This window comes from Panthera uncia (assembly GCF_023721935.1).
Source record: "Panthera uncia isolate 11264 chromosome D3 unlocalized genomic scaffold, Puncia_PCG_1.0 HiC_scaffold_8, whole genome shotgun sequence".
In the NCBI taxonomy this organism is placed as follows: Eukaryota; Metazoa; Chordata; class Mammalia; order Carnivora; family Felidae; genus Panthera; species Panthera uncia.
The window spans coordinates 65,734,607-65,754,442 of NW_026057586.1; the positions used below are offsets into that span (position 1 = coordinate 65,734,607).

General features: G+C 55.2%; 1 protein-coding gene across 1 annotated transcript in view; it reads left to right on the forward strand.

Annotated features, from left to right (window-relative positions):
- The first annotated feature begins 2,749 nt into the window (after positions 1-2,749).
- MYO18B (myosin XVIIIB) overlaps positions 2,750-19,836 on the forward strand; it is a 240,850-nt gene continuing 223,763 nt past the window's right edge. Inside the window, 9 exon segments of the mRNA XM_049619573.1 lie at positions 2,750-2,871; positions 3,127-3,346; positions 8,833-9,477; positions 9,479-10,084; positions 10,591-10,657; positions 10,938-11,050; positions 12,364-12,540; positions 16,832-17,030; positions 19,038-19,180. Coding sequence (XP_049475530.1) covers positions 2,750-2,871; positions 3,127-3,346; positions 8,833-9,477; positions 9,479-10,084; positions 10,591-10,657; positions 10,938-11,050; positions 12,364-12,540; positions 16,832-17,030; positions 19,038-19,180 — 2,292 coding nt within the window.

The following is a 19,836-nucleotide window of genomic DNA, read 5'->3' on the forward strand; positions in this document are numbered from 1 at the left end:
GATCACGACCTGAGCCGAAACCAAGAGTCGGACGCCAACTGAGCCGCCCAGGGACCCTGCAGCGGGTCTTGGAAGGGTCTTTTGGGGGTGATGGGACTGAGGTTCTGGTGGAAAAACTCTAAAACTTTTCAGAGATCATCACTGCATGTTTACAAATGGGCAAGTCTTCTGTCTAGCATAGAAATGATGCCTCAGTGAAGCGGTTTCTAAAATGCTTCCTACGTATCCTTCTCAATGGATTCATGGCATATTCCTTCAAGTCAGATGGGGTCTAGTTTATTCAACCTCCTCTACTTCCTGGCCACACGGGCTGTGTCTCTGGGGTTGGGGGCTACCAGCCCCCCAGTGATGAACTTCTCTGCTTTAGAATCATTTCCTCGAGCTTGTTATCCAGAAGGGGCCTTGCTAGGTCAAAAGTCGTGAACATTTGTCAAGCCTCTCAATCAGATGCTGAATATACTAAATTGTTTCCCCCAAAGCACCAGCCCAATGAATACTTTTGGTTCCCTGTCCTTTCCTAACACGCGTGATCCAATTATGGAGTCCGCGGCACCCTCACAAAAGAAAAACACACTATTCTATGGTGTTACAAGTCAGGAGAGTGGTTGCCCTAGGGGGGGGGGGGGGGGGGGGGACAGTAACTTTAGACGGGGGGGTGAGGGAGGGTCAGGGGGCTGTAATGTTTTCCAGTACAGAGCCCAACGCGGGTCTCGATCTAACAAACGTAGGTCATGACCCGAGCCCAACTCAAGAGTCAGACGCTCGACTGGCTGAGCCCCCCAGGCTCGCCTTTCATTCTTTTTTTTTTTTTTTTAAGTTTTTTTTTTTTTTTTGTTTTTTTTTTTTAATTTGAGGGAGAGAGAGAGAGAGAGAGGGAGGGAGGGAGGGTGTATGAGCCGAGAGGAGGGAGCAGAGGGAATCTTAAGCAGGCTCCGCTCTCAGTGCTCAGCACAGAGCCCGACGCGGGTCTCCATCCTGCAACCCTGGGATCGTGACCTGAGCCGAAATCAAGAGCTGGGTGTTGGGCCGACTGAGCTGCTCGGGTGTCCCTGTTCTGTTTATTTTTGAATTGAGACAGGATTGACATCCAGCGAGTGGATTGTACAGCTGGGTGAATTCTTTCATACGACGCACTCGTGTGGCCCCCTCCCGGTTCAAGATACAGAACAGTCCCATCACCCCAGGAAGTTCCCTCGTGCCCCTTTCCAGCCAAAAGCTAACAGGTCCTCCGACCTTCATCACTATAGATTAGATGTGCTTGTCCTCGAACTTGTAACAAATAAAACAAGATGTTTTAATCTTCATCAGGGTGCTGGTTAAATAGGTCTATTCTTTAGGGGAGAATAGCCGCTTAGCTGTATATTTAGGTCCTCTTCTGATATATGTTATGTCCCAATGACAAGTTAAAGTGCGGGGTTAAGGGTAAAGGATCTGGGGGGCGCTGTCCACTCCATGGCCAGGGGCCTCCATGCTGATCGTTGTCCTTCCAGTGGGCCGTGCCCAGCCACGTGACCTTGGTTCTTGGCGTTGGCGGGGGCGGAAGCAGGGCTGTGTCCAAGAGCTAACCTGTATCTCTCTTCTCTCCACCCCTCCCCGTGTCTCCGTGTGTCAGTCTTGTGTCTGTTCACCTCATGTGCCCTGTGTGTCCATAAAGCCACATTTCGTGCTGTCTGCAGAGAGCCCCGCGTCATCTCATCTCAGCCTTGACACTGTCTCAGCATGGCCATCTCATCACGCCTCGCCCTGTGGGAACAGAAGGAAAGTAACACTCAGGGTCCAGGCTGGATCCTCAGGGCCGACTTGACCCTCAGAGGGCAAGTCAACGTGGGTGGCCCAGGCTGCTCCCTGTGGTGTATCCAGTCCCACCTTCCATTTCCCCTGAGCCGGCTCGGTTAGCCGTGGCCCCCCTAACCCAGTCCGTGAACTCCTTGAACTCCTCCCATGACTGCCGGGTCTTTTCCTGTGCCTCGGTAGGCCGCGGGGGAAATGAGGGTAGACCAGCTGTCCCGTCTGGATCGTCGAGGCAGTTCTGATGAGCCTGGGGTTTGTGTGGGCAGCGAGACAGAGGCAGAGCTCTTGGCTGCCAGACTTGTGCCGTGGGGATGGCTTTCTGGGGTCCCTGCCTCCTGTCACCATGGAGAACTGGAATCAGGCCCTTCTTCCGAGTTATTTATTTCCCTTTTGTTATTTCCCATGAGATACCGTGAAGGGCTGTCTCTTTCTCTGATGCCTGCTATCTCCTTTACCCCGCATCCCACAATTCATCCCCTTTACCCCACCATCCCCCATTCATCAAATCGTGCATGATTTGATGAATTGGAAGGCTGAGGGGTGGAGTGGTCGAGAAGCTTCTCCCTGGCTGCCTCCTGGTTGCTTTTGCCCCTCCCACACTGATCTGGTTTATCGCACGAGGACGGCATCTGCTGAGCGGGCCTTAAGACTCCCCTCTCTCCCATGACATGGCTTCAGCCTCCATCGAGAGAGAGAGGCGTGGGGTCAACCAGCCCCTCAACTTCCCTGCTTCTCTCTCCCCGGAAGGAGGTCTGCACCAACCTACCTTATCTCCTGGCCTCCGCTTTGTCTCCTCGTCTTTCCTACCTCCTTTGGATTCCCCTTTACTCAGCCGGGCTGGGGTGATCAGGTCCTTGCCAGCCACCCACCAAGGACCTTGACAAGGAGCTTATTTAAACCAGGGTATAGCTCTGCCATAGAAAGCACTATACGTTTTTACTCCCCTCCGTGAGCAGTCATGGTGATGCCGGTTAAAGATGTACCCCCTGATCGGCCAGAGCGGGTGGCCTTGTGTCAGCCCCCAAGGTCGCTGCGGTCCGCAGAGGAGTCTCCGCTGCCTCCTGACCCCAGCCGTCTCGGGTCTAGGCTCTGCTTCTGGTGTAAAATGCCAGCATCCAGCCCCTGGCTGCCCGGGTCCTGGTTTAAGGGCCATCAGGAAGCCACAGCCCTGGGTCAGTGGAGTGGGCTGTAGCCACAGGGTTGGATTTTTACAGAAACCCCCCAGAGCCCCGCCGAACCTCATCCGCTTTGCCACGGCCGCTCACGCATGCGCTTGAGTCATGTATGTCCTCCCTGGGGTCCCCTCCCCCGGGTTCCACTGCGAGCATCTTAAAGGGCCACTTGCTTCCACTGGTTCACTCACAGAGCTGTCTCCTTCTTTGCTTCTGCAAAACAGATTCGGGAGGAGGACAAGAGCCCTCCACCTTCCTCGCCCCCTCCCCTGTTCTCTGTCATCCCAGGAGGCTTCATTAGGCAACTGGTCCGGGAGACTGAGAAAGAGTCCAAGGAAGCAAGACTGAGGAAACAGGCAGCGCTTGGCTCTCCTGAACAAGAGGTAAGTGGTCCCACGGGAAGGGGGACGAGGTGCCTGTCGATACCCATCGTCCTGTCCTATGAGCCTCCCCAGCCACTTGTCATCCTGCCTTTATTCCTGTTCTCCCCGCTTTGAGGAACGTCCTTTCTTCAGTTGATCGATGGAACTCTTACGCATCCTTCAAAACCCAGCTCAAATGGGACCTCTCTGGAACATCCCCGGAAAGCTCTCCCATTGCCCTCCTTCCTCCGATTCCCCCAGCACCCTCTGTGTTTGTCTTCACTGTGGTTGACATAGTTAAATACTTGATCGTGGGGCTTATCAGACTAGCAGTTCCTTAAGCGCAACAGTTCTCTCTCTCCGTCCACTCTGTATTGAGCACCTCTCGTAGAACTTGGCCCATAGCGAGTACTCAGCAAATGTTTGTTTAATGAATGAATGAAGGATATCGGCTGATGTACGATGGTGGGGATCGTTTTACCCCTCTTTTTGCAGAAAGGGAAACCTAGATGTTACCTAAGGATGTGTAGTTGGCTTTAAGCGGGAAAGATATCCAGTTACTGGTTATAGGTGTTAAAATCCTGAAACCTCTCCACACCGGGTGGCAAACGGCCACAGCCCCGGCCAACCCCTGCTCCGGTGCCCTCCAGCTTCCCCTCCCCTGAGTGCCTTGGAATGGCCACATGCCAATAATCAAAGGGTCGGTGCTTGGTCCAAGAAGGGACCTCAGTCCCTCGGTCCAGCTGACGTTCTTTCTGATTGGTCGGTGTCCACTAAATCCCTTCATTATTCTGAATAGCTTTGCTGGATTGAAGCAGTCTTTGGACACGATGCAGTCCCTGTGCTTTAAGACCTTGCAGAGTTATCCCTGATGGCGGCCAGCGCTGCCTCCCTCCTTGTCCCCAGCCGCTCAGCCAGGGACCCCGGGCAGGATGGACGAGGCTGGACACAAGGCAGGTGGGCTTGGAGTGCGCCGTGGGCGGATCGCTGTCAGGCAGACAGGCCATGGCCTCAGGTCTCTCTGGCGCCCCCTTGAGGTGGGGCGAATACCGCAGGGGTTGGGCTGAGAGATCTGGTCGCCTCCCGGCCGGGAGTTGACTCCAGTCCAGTGACAACCTCAGCTCCACCTCCCACCCCCCTTCAGCTGTTGTTTGCCTGTCCGGTCCCCCACGTGCCCGCACCTGTCCAATTACAATGACTTTGCTGCCTCAGAGAAGTTCTCTGGCAGCTGAACGGCAGCAGCTGTTGAACACATCCCCGCCACGTCTTTGTGGGGGAGGATGCCAGGGAGGACGGGCTCGGCCCCCACCCATGACCCAGGCATAAGCGAGGGCCAAAGTCAACCTCCGTAGGCTGCTGTTGGATCACGATGCAAAGTGACTGGAGGCCGTTCATCACTAGACAAGGTTCACTCTGTCGCTCGTGGGCTCCTTTGATCCCCGCCCTCCCCCGCCGCCCCATGGCAATGGGGTGGATCAGATGATACCCACTTAGCAGAGGTGGAGACTGAGGTTCAGAGGGGTTGAGCAACTTGCTCCAGGTCATGAGACCAGATAGCGGCAGAGCCAGGGCAAGAGTCTGTGTGCTCACTGCGCTGGTGAGCTGCCTGGGAAAGGGCTAGTCTAGGGAGCAAGGTGGCCGATGTGGCCACAGAGGCCTGGGAAGGAAAATGTTCCATGAGGCCGCAGGCTGTGCTGGTATCACCGTGCACAAGTTAAGAAGCAGAGCTGAGCATAGGATGGGGACAAACTGTCGCCCCAGGGCCTAGGCAGAGCCTCAGAGCCAAGATGCAGGATGGACAGGCCTCAGAGCACAACAGGTGTCTGGACCTTGGGCCAAGATGTTCTTGGGGCTGGAGCACGGCAGCCCCGGGACATGTTTCTGCGACACAGCAAACCCTGGCTGGTTCTTGCCAGTTTGATTTTCTTGTCCCGATCGGTAAATAACCAGACTCTTGCTCCTTACCCCAGCACAACTGCTTTATTTGGCCCCCATCTAATCCTTGCACGGAGCCGTTAGACTCTGCCACCAGTTTGCAGGGATGTAAAACGAGGCTCAGAGAGGTGGCTTGGATTTCCAAAGGCCCCCGAGCCAGTGAGAGACAGGAAGAGGCTGGAATCACACGGGGCAGAAAGAGACCCACGTCAAATGTCGGGAGAGCTGGGTTCTCGCTCTGGCCCCACCGCTCTGTGTGGTCCAGGCCAAAGCCCTTCCCCTCTTTTGGCCTCAGCTTGCCCATCTGTAAAATGGATGCGCTGTGAGTTTCCTCTTGGCCCCAGTGATTCTACAGGCACCTCCTCCCCGTATACTGAGAAGGCTTCAGAGCGGACTGAGGGCTTTGGTGACTGAGAAAATCCAAAGGATTTGGGTGAGGGAGGGTAGGGCCGGTTACCTCGTTTGGCTCAAATTCGTGTCACTGTTTCTGGTATGGTGGTTTGGTTAGAAAATAAGGCACTGACTCACTTTTTAAAATGGTATAGAGAGAGATGTGCTAAGTGCAGCCAATCCTCTTTCCAAGGCTGTGTCCTGCCTGGCCCCGAGAAGGTCAGACTGAGCCACTAGGCCATGGGCACCGGAGCAGGTTTTCTCAGTCCTAGGTACACTCTGGAATCACTGGGGCAGCCACAGCCCAGGCCAACTCCATCTGACTGTCTGCAATTGGGGCCAAAGCATTCTTCTTCTTCTTCTTCTTCTTCTTCTTCTTCTTCTTCTCCTGATAGAACATGAGGAGTGGGAGAAGGAGACAGAGGGAGAGAGAAAAAATCACAAGCAGAGAGAATCTCAGTGCAGAGCCTGACTCCACAACCCTGGGGGTCATGACGTGAACCAAAATCAAGAGTCAGATGCTCAACTGACTAAGCCACCTAGGCACCCCAGAATCACTGTTTTCTTAAGGCTCCCAGGAGATTCTAGGGGCGCCTGGGTGGCTCAGTCGGTGAAACGTCTGACTTCGGCTCAGGTCATGATCTCAAGGATTGTGGAGCCCCGCGTCGGGCTCTGTGCTGACGGCTCAGAGCCTGGACCCTGCTCTGGATTCTGTGTCTCCTTCTCTCTCTGCCCCTCCCCTGCTTGCACTCTGTCTCTCCCTGCCTCTCAAAAATAAATAAAAGTAAAAAAAAAAAAAAAGAAAGAAAGAAAAAGAAAAAAGCTCCCAGGAGATTCTAGTGAGTCCTGGGGACAAGTAAGGCTGTGACTATGCTTCAATTAAGGGCACTGACTTTAGACTCTCAGAGGCCTGTATGACTTTCCATTCTGGCTTTGTCTCTCAGGCCACCTGATAGCCTTGTGTTCACTTCTTTATCTGTAGAATGGGGGCAGAGTTCAGAACCTACTTCGGTGGGTTCTTACGAGGGTTAAGTAGGGTGTGATGGTCCTGTAGGACCCACTGCAAAGTGATCTGTGCATGATGGTTATTATTATTACCATCATCATCATCATCGTGACAAAGCCATGGAGACCGTGCCCTTGAGGCCTCCACCACCTGAAACGGGGCAGAGACACAAGTCAAAGCCAGACTGGGGTGCAGAATGTGGCCGTTGCTGCTGATGGTGCACCTGCACAGTGCCCTGGGACCTCAGGGGTTCGTGAGACAGGTTCTGAGCGAGGCCTGCAGGCACAGATTTGCAGAGGGGTGGCATTTGAGCTGGGTATAGAAAGATGAGTACAGCATCGGCAAGTGAAGAGGGGGAAAGAACATTCCGGGCAGCAAGCTGATGTGAACAGAAGCATGGAAGCAGAGAAGCATCAGATGTGGTAAGAGATGCCCCTGCATGGCTCAGGCATGGGGACACACAGGGACTATAAGGCCAGAATGGAGGGTGGTGACTCCTCATTGAGGGCTTTGAATGGCAGGTGATGGTAGGGAATGACTTTCCCATAGGCTGGGGGCCACTGCCAAAATCTTTTGATCAAGTTTCAAATGACTGTGGCAGCAGATTCAAAGGCCACCAGTTCGGGGACTGTGACCATGGCCCAGATGAACGCAGACCCGGGCTTGGGAAGGGAGACAAAAGTGTGATGCCAGGCAGGTGGAATCAACATGATCTGGGGGCTGGTTTGGGTGCAAGAGGAGGGTGAGAAACTGAGTCCTGGGCCCAGGTGTGTGGGGAGGTGGCCAACATGGTCCCAGATGCAGAACCCAGACCTGGGCAGGGGGTGAAGCCAGGCATCAGGATGGACCTCCCACCTGCACCCTCCAGCTCTCTTTCTGTAGAGGCAGCGGCCCAAGTGGCCCTGTGAGCAGTTCAGGCCACAGCCAGGTTGCTTTGAGGACAAAACTCTGGGTGGGGCTGAGGCCACAAGGCAGCAGAAGAGCCTGGGAGAGGAGCCTGCAGGGGGCTTCGGAGATCAGATGTCCAGGCCAGGCGAGGGGGTGGGGTGGGGGGTAGGTGGGCTGGGAGGACTTCGGCGGGGAGTAGGGGTGGGGGGAGGACCGCCGAGGGGGGCAGGGTCTGGGGGGAGGACCGTGGGGGACATGCCAGGGCTCTCACCTGGCATGGGGAGTGCATCCGGACGGCAAAAGTCGCAACAACTCTGTTCAGCTCTCTGCCACTTCCAAAGCGCTTTTCCACATCTCACTCCACCAAAACTCTGGATGGTCAGGTGACCCTGGCCTTGCATGGAGGGAAAACCGAGGCTCAGAGAGGTTAGGTGGTGTCGTTCACCGTCACCCAGCTGGAAAGCATTCCAGCCAAGACTAGAACAGTTCCTCTGCTCTAGTCCCCAAGCCCCCTTCCCTCTCCTTGGCCCAGCAGGAAGACTCAAGGCACAAATAATAGTAATAATAACAGCGACACAGCAAAAATACCAATGACAGCAGAGGGAGCTACTGTTACCAAGGACGAATTCTGCACAGGGCTCAGTTTCTGTGCATTATCACGAACCTTAACGCTCGCCCTGTGACGTAGGCCATTATGAAACTCATTTTACTGTTGTTTTTTTTTTAAACATTTTTTTAACGTTTATTTATTTTTGAGACAGAGAGAGACAGAGCTTGAACAGGGGAGGGTCAGAGACAGAGGAAGACACAGAATCTGAAACAGGCTCTGGGCTCTGAGCTGTCAGCACAGAGCCCGACACGGGGCTCGAACTCACAGACCGCGAGATCATGACCTGAGCCGAAGTTGGACGCTTAACCGACTGAGCCACCCAGGCACCCCGAAACTCATTTTATTGTTAAGGAAATAGGCTCAGAGAGGGGAAGCAATTTACCCAAGGCCACACAGCTGGCGAATGGCAGAGTGAGAAGCTGAACTTGGGTCTGTCAGGCTCCAAAGTCGACTCTTTCCACTCCGTCGCTTTGTTTTGAGGTGCTGGGCCAAGGTCCAGGGTGTTGGGGTTCAGTTCACTGCCTGGCACAGGGCCTATCCAGTCCTGTGTCCCGTCGGTGCCTGGGGGTCTCTGGATGGGTGAATGGCTGGGTGCATGAGTGAGGAGTGAGTGAGTGACTGAGGGACAAGGCTGTCTGGTCAGCGAGCAGCTAAGTGTGGCTGTGGCCTCTCTCCTAGACCCCAGAAACTTCTGCTGGCCAACCCAAGGGCAAGTCCAACAGTGGCACCAAATCTGGAAACCAGCAAATCCCCCAAGGCAGCCAGTCAGGCTCTCCGCAGAACTCAAACATTCCGGGCAAGGAGAGCCAGGAGGCCGGCCCCACAGATCCCGTGCTGATGACCAGCATCAATGGTGAGAAGCCCCAGGAGCCGGGTCCCAGTGGGACCCCAGCCAGAAAACCCCTGCCCTTCAAGAGAGGTGTGAGGAGGGGTGACGTGCTGCTGATGGTGGCCAAGCTGGACCCGGACTCAGCCAAGCCGGAGCAGAGGACCCCGCCCTGTGATGCCCCCACCTGTAAGACCCCACCCCCAGCCACAGACCCTGGAGGGGAACAGAAGGGGGGGACTCCAGGGACTCATGGCACTAAGGACGCAGCCCCGAAGGCTGAGAAGACCCAGACTGAGGGCGTTGTGGACCCAGGAACGCAAGGCGTGGTGGGGAAAGGGGGCAGGGACCCCCAGACCAAAGGGCTGAAAGGGGGTGAACTCCAGGGCAGAGAGGGGCCAGGCGAAGGGGGACGGTCAGCTACAGCAGAGAAAGGGGCAGGGGACCCCCCGAACAAGATGGCAAAGGGAAACCTCCCCAAGGATTCGGGGGGGCAACGGCAAGCCCGCTGGGGCCCAGATCCAGGTGAGAAAGTGGGGAGTCTCCCTGGGCAGCAGGAGCAAATGGGATGGTCCCCGGAGTAAGAAAGATAAAGAAGGTTCGCTGCTGAGTAAGGCAGAGAAGACAGAGGAGCCTCAGGTCAAGGCAGAGAAGATGAGCAAGGTTCAGGGGAAGCCCGGGAAGGTGGGGGGAGCTCCCGGAGGGGTGGAGAAAGCAGGCCAGCCTCTGAGAAGGACAGAGAAGGCAGGGGAGCCCCAGGCCAAGGTAGGAGAGAAAGGGCGGCCTCAGAGTGAGCCCGGGGAGGCAGGTAGAGCCGGGGGGGAGAGAGAGAAGGGCTGTGAAACCCCCAAGGAGGTGGGTGCATGCAGGGAGAACCCAGCGGCGGCTGGGAAGGAGGGCCGGCCAGAGAGCAGAGGACAGAATGCCCGGGAGCCCCGTGCGGGAGTGGATGATGCGACAGAGACCCTGGAGACGGAGCTGGAAATGGCCAGACCACCTGCTCTGGAGGGCCATGCAGACAGTTCTCAGGATCGGAAGGAGGGTGAAGAGGGGCCGGCCCTGCCGGAGGGGAGCAAAGGAGGACAGAGCAGAGACTTGGATCAGGTGAGGGGCTCCAGACCCCGGAGTGGGGGAGGGGCAGGAGGGAGCCTTCCGAGGTGGGGAGGATGGGCAAGAGTTGCCCCTGGGGGCATCCTCCTTGTTGCGTAGGGATCTTGGGGCCCCCACTGCACCGATCCCGGGGTAAGAGTCTCCACGGCATGACGGAGGTCCCAAGACGGAGATGTCCTGTCATGGCTGAGCTTACTCACAGAGTTCTCAAACTCGGGGCTGCGTAAATAGCAGATTGCTCAGAATGCAGATTCCCGGGCCCCGCCTTAGCGGTTCCATTCCAGGGGCCAGGGGTGGGGCCGAGGCATCTGCCTGTAAATAATCGCCACCCCACTTGCCCTCCCTTGGGGGAAATTCTGACTTCAGTGGGCCCAGATCACACCATGAGAAACTCCCATGTGAAGGGTTCACTCCGGACAAGGGGGTGGGGTGGGGGTGGTGGGGGCAGAGGGAGGGCAGCGTCCCCTTGGTCACCTGATTCATGTGATCTTTGCTCTCAGGCTCCTGAGGACAGATGGTACGAGGCAGAGAAAGTGTGGCTGGTTCAGAAGGATGGATTTACTCTTGGTAATTAGGGGTGTTAGCCCATCTGGGAGGGTCTAAGTCTTTTCTTCCTGCGCCCCCTCTGTTGCTGGCCGTATTTGCCAGATCAGAGTCTGGAGGGAAGGGTGAGGGGCATGCCGCGTCCATGGGGCACGTGGGTGGCTCATTTGGTTAAGCGTCCGACTTTGGCTCAAATCACGATCTCACGGTGCATGGGTTCGAGCCCCACGTTGGACTCTTCTGACAGCTCAGCTTCAGATTCTGGGTCTCTCTCTCTCTCTCTTTCTCTCGGGGCTGTCATCAGCAACTGTCCTGAAGCCGGATGAGGGAACAGCTGACCTGCCGGCAGGAAGGGTGCGAGTTTGCATCGATGCTGACAAAACCGTGACTGAGGTGGACGAGGAGTGTGTTCATAGGGTAAGCCCTCCGTCTCTCTCCCCGCATGCCGCACACCGTCTTTCCCCACCCCTGCAAGAGATTTCCTTGCACTTGACTGCACAGACTTCTTTGGCTTGATGCCCTGGAGGGAGTTGTAAGGAAGGCCATCTTGGAACTCACTGCTCTGCTGGAGGTGTATCGTCAGGAGGTCATTTCTCCCTCTCGGGGTTCTCTTGACACAGGCACATTCACAAACATGTTTGTCAGAACTGGGAGTTCTGCCTGATCCAAGAACGTGACCGCTTTTCATTTTATGGACATTGCAGATCATGTCACAGGGCGGGTTTCCCTTTTCACCCTGGCTGCCAGGGAATTCAGGGCCAAATTTGCAGCTTGTCATCAACTGTAGCCGAGGTTTCGGTGGACTATTGTTTGGGGTATTATTGCGGTGGGCTCGTGTCCTTGACAAAAAGGTTGACCCACAAGAGAGCTCAGGCTTGGCCCAAACCCCAGAGCAGTAGGCCCTAAAAACTCTTTGAGGCTGGAAAGAATGGTAGGAAGGCTTTTAGAAGGGACGTCCCAAGGAGAAGCTGCAATCATTCCTCGCTTCTGGAAGAGTTTGGGCATATTTCCAAGGGATCAGTGCACAATGGGCTGCCAGAGAAATGGGGCTGTTTGGCCATTGGCCTTTACCCCCGAGGGTCACAGAACACATGCAGAGCTCCCTGGCAAGACCCAGAGAGGAGGCAACAGCCACTCTAGAACACCATCCTTCTCATAGTGTTTGAGAAGGCTCTCTGAATCTTGCTGTGTCCGTCTCAGGAATCTGTCCCCTCCTGGGGCAGTGAGTTCAGGAGGGAGGACCGGTGTGAAGAGACAGGTGGCAGGGGCGACTGGGTGGCTCAGTCAGTCAAGCGTCAAAGCGACTCTTGGTTTCGGCTCAGGTCATGATCTCACGGTTCATGAGATCGAGCCCTGTGTCGGGCTCTGTGCTGACGTCATGGAGCCTGCTTGGGATTCTCTCCCTCCCTCTCTTTCTGCTCCTCCCCTCTTCTCTCTCTCTCTCTCTCTCTCCAAATAAATTAACTAAAGAGAGAGAGAGAGAGAGAGAGAGAGAGAGAGAGAGACAGGTGGCTCTCAGGCTGTGCAAAGGGCAAACGAGTTTTATACGGATTTGTTTCTCTCTCTCCAGAGTCTTTGTGTTCTGTCCTGGTCTGTGGCAAATAGCTCTCCCAGAAGAGGGTCACCGGGGCTGTGTGTGTGTGTGTGTGTGTGTGCGTGTGTGCGTATGGGTGGTGATGCTGGTATGGAGGCCCAGGAGGGCAGAGGACACTTTGTGTGATGCTTCACAGGCCAACCCCCCCGAGCTGGACCAGGCTGAGGACCTGGCCTCCCTGGTCAGTGTCAACGAATCAAGTGTCCTGAACACGCTTCTGCACCGCTACCAGGCTCAGCTGCCCCACACCTTCACCGGGCCGGACCTGATCGCCCTCCAGCCCCGGAGGCCCCCGGTGCCCTCTGCAGGCAAGGTGAGGGGGACCATGGGAATATGTGCTAGCCGTGCAGGGGGCGCGTCCCCTCTGCCTCTCAGGGGAGAGCAGGGCAGCCAAAGCCCCCTGCAAACCTGTCTGTGAGTAGCATCCTGCCAGATAAAAAGGTCTGGGGTACTGTGGACATCACGGGGCATCGAGGACCACGTGATTCCCCCCTCCATCGAGGGGAACCTTGAGTCATGGATAGAAATAACAGGGGTGTTACACACAATAATAATGAGAAGATATTGAGCAAATATCATTTCTGCACCAGCCACTGCTTCCAGCACCTTACATATCATCTCAACTAATGCTCACACCCACCTGGAAAGGTCGGGCCCTCTCCTAGCCCCGTTTTACAGATGAGATGTTCTGGGCCAGCCCTTGTGTTCAGCAAGGGGGAGAGCGGGGGTAAAACCCAGGCCACCAGCCTTTCTGTGCTCTGAACCCCATACTGCCTACTCGAGAGTCCCAGACACCCACATACCTCGGGAAACAGAAGCCTCCCTTCTGTTGTTTGTTTAATTTTTTTTCCCTGCCAAGTGTGGAAATGGCCAGTTTGTGTCAAGACAGTCAAAGCAAAGGAGATCTCTCAGCGCCACCTGGTGGCGGGCCCTGCAGCCACGACTGAGCCGTTTGAGCCGGATTCTCTCTTTGATCCCATTCATTGGTCCCATTGATTGAGATACTGACAAGAGGGTCTCCTCTATGCCCCGCATGGAGGAAAGAGCAGGGAGGAAGACCGATAAGCCTGCCCCGGCGGGCGTTCTGTTCTCGAGGGGGAAGACAGGCCCCCAGTAATAAAGATAACAGTGGGGAGAGCAGCTGGTGTGGAGGAGGAGACAGTGAGGAGGCCAGGACAAGTGGGGTCTGGGTCGCAGCAGGTCTTCTATGTGGTCATGATGTTCCCGGCTGTTGCTCTGAGCATGATGCCAGCTTCGGGGGATCTTCGGCAGAGGGGTGAGATGGTCTGACGTGTGCTGGAAAGGGCTCCCCTGGGCTGCTGGGTGGATAGGGGAAAGCGGGCAAAAGAGGAGGCAGGGAGGCCTGACGGAGGTGCTGCTGGGAGGACTGGGGAAGTCGCAGGCCTTTGGAGCCGCTGCCGATGCCCCTCCAGTGCCTTGGAAAGACCACGACACCTCTCTGGCCTCAGCCTTCTCGTCTGCCAATTGGGGATGAAAAGCTGCATCTCGCCCTCTGGAGTACCATGGGGCAAACCCATCCGTAGCCCCCAAATGAGGCTAAGGTCCATTTAGAAAGGGACAGTGGCTCTGAGTCTGCCTCTAAGACTTCTCTTCTCCAGGACACACCCCTCCCCCGTTGTTTCCTGCCCGACCTGGCTGTCCATAAGGGCACCTGCACTCGCCCCTCCCTTGCTGTGAGGGCTACGTTCGGGCTACTGCAGCCCAAGGCCGCTGAGCCTTCGAAGATGCCGGGTCACTCGTCTTGTTCCTTCAAAGCCCCCGGGGAGGGAGATTTAGCACAGACTCCCAAAGTAAGGCCGGCTTCTCACCGGCCATCCTGGATCGAGGCATCCGTTGCAGAGCCTGGGATGTCCAGGAGCTGGAATACGCCCTGTAACAAAGAATTTGAGTGAGGTGATCCCCCAAGCCCCCTGTAACCCCTCAAAGCATCCAGCTTCCCACACCCAAACCCAAAACCACCTTCTACACGCTTTGGCTGAGTCACGTCTGGCTCCTCAAATGGCCACCAGGTGGGAGCATAGACCTGCGATGGCATCTTGAAGCCGGACTTGGTGGGACCTGGGGCCGGGCTGGGGGCCTCTCTCACTGGGAGTCTGGCCCACCTGGCGGCGGCTGGGAGCTGGGTGTGCGCCTGGGGGTGCAGGTCTGCGTGGCTGTGAGCACGGGTGTGAATGTGTGGGGTATAGACGGGTACAGCTCTGAGTCGCTGGGGCCTCTGCGACTCTTGGGTGCGTGTGCCCGTGAGCACGCGTGTGTGCGTACAAGCAAGGCATGTGTGCACGCATGCACCTGTATGTGTGCACAGGGGCCTGGGTTTGAAGGATTCCCCTTTTCCCTTCCGGCCCGCTGGGGAGATTGACAGATGGGACGGCCTGTCCCCTGGACCTCAGTGTTCCCAGAGTGGGAGGTGGCTCCAGGGCTCAGACCCCAGGACCCTCTGTCTCTGCTGCATGCCCTAAGGCTGTGTCCAGCCAGCGTGGGGGCTGGTCCCACTTTGGCCAGCTTTGGGGTCCTCCTGAGCCCTGGAACCTTGTGTTTTGCGTCAGGACAGGGATTCATTATTGTTGTGGGATGTCTCGGGCAGGAAGGGCGGCCCTGAGCCCCAGGCGGGAGGTGCAGGGTGGGGGAAAAGCCGCCATTCTGAGGTTTGTGCCCCTGGCCCTGCTAAGGCACGGAAGAGGGCAGGTGGGGCCTTTCTGGGCCCAGTCGTCGCCTGCTTATCATTCCAGGACATTTGGATGTCCTCATCTGGCCGGGCCGGCTGCCCTGCCCACCTTGGTGCCCCTCCACTGACCACTCTGTCTCCAGGTGCCCTCCTCCCTTCTACCCCAAAGCCACGCTAAGCAGACTTTCGTCAAGGTCACTGGTGGTTTCCACGCTGCCAAACTCATTTGCCAAATGTTCAAGTCTCTGATTTCCCCTGACTTGACCCTCAGTATAGCGTTTGGTGTGGCCAAGCTCCTCCTGCAAATGCTCCCAGGACTCCCCTGTCCTGCTTTTCCGTCTGTCCCACTGGCCTCTCCTCCTCAGCCTCCTTTGTGGGTCTCCCTGACCTCTCCAAGGCAATTGCCCTGTCCCCCCATACCTCTTCCCTCCTCTTTAAATACCCCCTTCCTTGGTGATCTCATTCAGGCTTTAAAATGTCTCCCGATAGTTTCATTCTTTCGTTTGTTTCTCATCTGTCTCTTCGCAACAGAAAGCAGGCTCAACTCCGTAGGCAGGGCTGTTTTAAGGCAGAGTTATTAAGGTATGATTTGCAGTCGGTTCGATTCACCCCTTTTAGCGGACAGTCCTGTAAGTTTCTGACAAACGCGTGCCGTTATGCAACACCCTCCACCGTCAGTTACAGGACTGTTCCCATGCCATTGCCCCCTAGAAGTTCTCTGGAACCTTGGTTGTCACCCCGCCCGCCTCCCGGGTCCTGCCCTTGGCAGCCACTGATCTGTTCTTTTTGTCCCTATACTTTGGCCTTTTCTGAAAAAGTCACGTAATTGGAATCATACGGCAGGTAACCTTTGAATCGGCTTCTTCCACTTGCCACGATGCATTCGTTCGACATTCACCCCTATTACAGCAGCGATTGGCCATTTGTTATTGTATGTGTGCCCTGGTTTATCCATTCAATAGGGTGACCAGTTGTCCCAGTTTTCCCAGTTAGGGGGGTTTCCCGGGATATGGGACCTTCAGTGCTAAAACCACGATGTTTGTTTACCTTCGTTCACTAGTTACAAGGCATTTGGGTTGTTTCTAGTTTTCGATGACTTTGAATATATATTTAATAGGACCAGTGACATTGAAGGTTGTCTTTTGTGTGTGTGTGTGTGTGGACATAACGGCTCATTTCTCTTGGGTAAATACCTAAGAATGGGATTGCCAGGTTGTATGATGAATGCACCTCTCACTGTTTCCCAGAGTGACTGTGTCATTTGTCCTTCTTACCAGCATTGCATGGGCATTCCAGTCACTCTGTGCCTTCACCAGACCTTGGTAGTGAGTGTTACAAAAATTTAAAACCTGTTTTTAGCCATCTAATATGTATACAATTGTATCTCCTCACGGTTGGTAGGGATTCCCTTTATCTGTTTTGTGTAGCGCTGTGCCCGCAATAATATTTTTGTGTATTGAATGAAGAATAAATGAATGGATGAATGGAGTGGAAGTCCTCAGGTATATAACCTAAAACTGTCATGGCCAATGCATGGCATATGTACCACCATCTACCCCGTGCTTCGTTATGTTTCCATGGCGGACATCACTGATCAATCTTGCCAGTCTGTCCAGCTGCCTCATTCCGGGCAAGTACTATCCAATAATGAGCTAACACAAGCCTCCTAGGGGTTAAAGAGGAGACCCAGGTTCAGACTAGACTCGGAGGCTGTCCAAGGGCTCACGGTGAGCCAGGGGCAGGAGTAGACCCCAGGGCTGGGCTTTTCCCAGTAAAATTCGACTTGTCTGATAAGGTTGGGGTAGGATGACAGGCAGGGGTGGGCTGGGCTCGAGGCTGGGGTGGGACACCGCCTTGGGGTGCTCCCTGGGCCCCGGCTGGGGTGGGAAGACCGATGTCGAGGATCGTCTTCCTGCAGGTGCCCAGGCGCCGCCGGGATGGCCTGCCAGCTCACGTTGGCTCCCTGGCCCAGCAGGCATACTGGGCGCTGCTGAGCCAGCGGAGAGACCAGAGCATCGTGGCCCTAGGGCGCAGCGGTGCTGGGAAGACCACCTGTTGCGAGCAGGTCCTGGAGCACCTGGTGGCGATGGCAGGCAGTGTGGATGGCAGGGTCTCAGGTACAGTGGTCTCCAGGTGGCATGTGTTGGGGGCGGGCTGTGGGGGAGGGTGGGGAGAGTTGGAGGGGACGCTGTGTTGCTCCTCCTTATACCCATTCAGCTAGCATTCACTGAGCACCCATGTGCAGACTCTGTGCTTGCTTCTTTCTAGACAGGGCCACCCATAGTTCATTGCATGCCTCTGTGCAAGTTAGAAAAAGGTACTCCTTCCTCAAGACATCCACAGCTGCCTGCAGAGCAATCATCATGCACTGACATTGTCAGAACCATACCCTTGACCGCCATGTTCTGGGAAATTGTCCTAACAGATATACAAACCTGTAATTGTATGATGTAAACAGCATGTCCCTTCGACATGGTGTCCTTGTGCGGTGCACAACCTGCTGCACCGTACAGAGGACCCAGTAGGTAAAGACAGAAGGGCAGGGCCTATGCTCATGAGGAGTCGACAGCCAGAAGGGAAACTGAACTTCACATATGTGCCAAACTCCAGTGCTCTGCACAAAGGGCTGGCAGAGCTGGTTAGGAGAGAGTCACGGGGAGCTCAGAGGAGAGGAGTTCGGGGGCTTCCTTGAAGACGTGATGTCTGCCTGGGTGGCTCAGTCGGTTAAACGTCCGACTCTTGATTTCAGCTCAGGTCATGATCTCGCCACTCATGAGTTCAAGCCCTGCCTCGGACTCCGTCCATGCTTACGGAGCAGAGCAGGCTTGGGATTCTCTCCCTTCCTCTTTCTCCCTGCCCCTCTCCTGCTCATGCTCTTCCCCACCGCCCTCAAGATAAATAAATAAGACTTAAAAAACTTTAAAAAAAAAGGAAATGATGTTTGAACTAGGCTTTAAAACATGCCAATTAATAATAATAATAATAACCATAGTAAACATTTGCTGAGGACTTACATGCTGAGCCCTATTCCAAGCATATTAACTCATTTATTATTTAAAACAGTTCTTTAAGGTAGGTATTATTATTCAAACGTTATAGATGAGGACATTAAGACTCAGGTTAACTCGCTTGTCCTAGGCCACACAACTAAAACATCCTAGAGCTGAGAGTCCAACCCAGACAGTCTGGCTTTGGAGCTATAACCCCTGGGCCCGTGTTCTTAATGCTTCTTCCACTTTTGCACACCTAAGGAGCTTTCTCAGACATCCCCCACCCCCCAATCGTCCCCTACTGTGAAATTTTACTGCCATAGATATACCATGATCTCTTCATGCAGTTTATGCACATCTGTGCTTTATACATAAGAAAACAAAATCCCCCCTACCCACAAGAATCAGCTTTTGCCCTCTTGGGGGCAATACATAGCCCCTATGAGAGGTTAACTGATTTGCCCCAAATGAGCTAACTAGCAAAGGCAGAGCCCATGTTCAAATTCCCTTAACCACCGTGTGTGCTGCTGCTTTGCTGGGGTTATTCTAGAGCTTTATTGATCACCTACTCTCCACCTAACCCCTGGGAGGGCCTGGGGATACAGCGGGGAGAGGCACCAGTCTTGGCTCTCCCCAAATGTAGCTCTGCCGTGAGTGCGTGTACTTGAGGGTGGGAGTCAGGAAAGGCTGTATCCAGTACCTAGCACAGTGCCTGGCGCATAGTAGGTGCCTAAGAAATAATTGTGGCGAGAATGCAGGGCTTTTCAAGGCTGTGGCTACTCTGTGAGCTCCCTCAGAGCAGGTCTGAGAATGTTAAGGCCCTGCCTTCCTTCATCAGGCCCTGGAGGCCCCTGTCACTGGACTGTAGCTATCCCGGCCCTGTGTCTTGACTCAGTCTTCTTGACTCAGTCTTCTTCCCCCTGCACTCTGCTTGCAGTACACAGCCAGGGCAGCAGTGAAATGTGTGTGGTCTAGTGCTGAGTTGGGGGTGGGGGTGGCGGGGACCCTGCTGGGGGTGTTGGGAACAGATGGGCTTGGACCAGTGCAGGTGCCAGTGGGGAAGGTGGTCCTGTGAGAGGTGGGGGTGGCAGCTCCAGGGCCATGGATGACTCGCTGCCCCGTGCCCCCCAACAGTGGAGAAGATCCGAGCTACCTTCACCGTCCTCCGGGCTTTTGGCTCTGTGCCCACCGGCCATAGCTGCAATGCCAGCCGGTTTGCCATGGTGATGTCGCTCGATTTCAATGCCACGGGGAAAGTCACGGCCGCTCAGCTCCAGGTGAGTGCTCTGGGAGGACGTGCTGCAGCGTCCCCAGGCCCACTCAGCAGAGGCCACATACCCCCCCGCGACCCTGGAACGTGTCTAAGTGGTTGTGGCTCCCCCGGCGGTGGTCACCTCCTCCCCGACGCACTCAGCACCCCGGACCATCGCCAGCCTGTCTGCGCCTCGGAATGTCATGGGGATGAACTATTCATGAGTAAATACATACCTCAGCCGCTCATTAGCTGGGTGTTAAAAGCGTAGGCTGAAATCAAACAGACGCTCGCCGGCCTTCCGCGAACGTCCGCGTGTAACCAACACATGGCTTGTTTGTTCCTATCTCCACAATCACCCGTGCCGATTCCCTGAACCTCAAGCAGGCTGTTTAGGCAGAAAATAGGACTAGGTTGTTAGAAGGGTCGTTTGTACATTGAGCCGGGATGATGTCCAGGCTCCAGGAAAACTCCTCGGTGCCCAAAAGTCCCTCTTCTGTCCCAGCCCTGCAATTCTACCATCAATCACCGCTTGGGGCAGCTTAGTAAACTTGTGTTAAATAAGAATATGTTGGAGAGTGGCTCTGGTTGATTGTGATTACCTTCGGATGCTTTCATCGGAATGAGTCTGTCGCGTTACTTGGGTCCCTGGATGGGCTCTGGATCAGCGAGATAAATGAG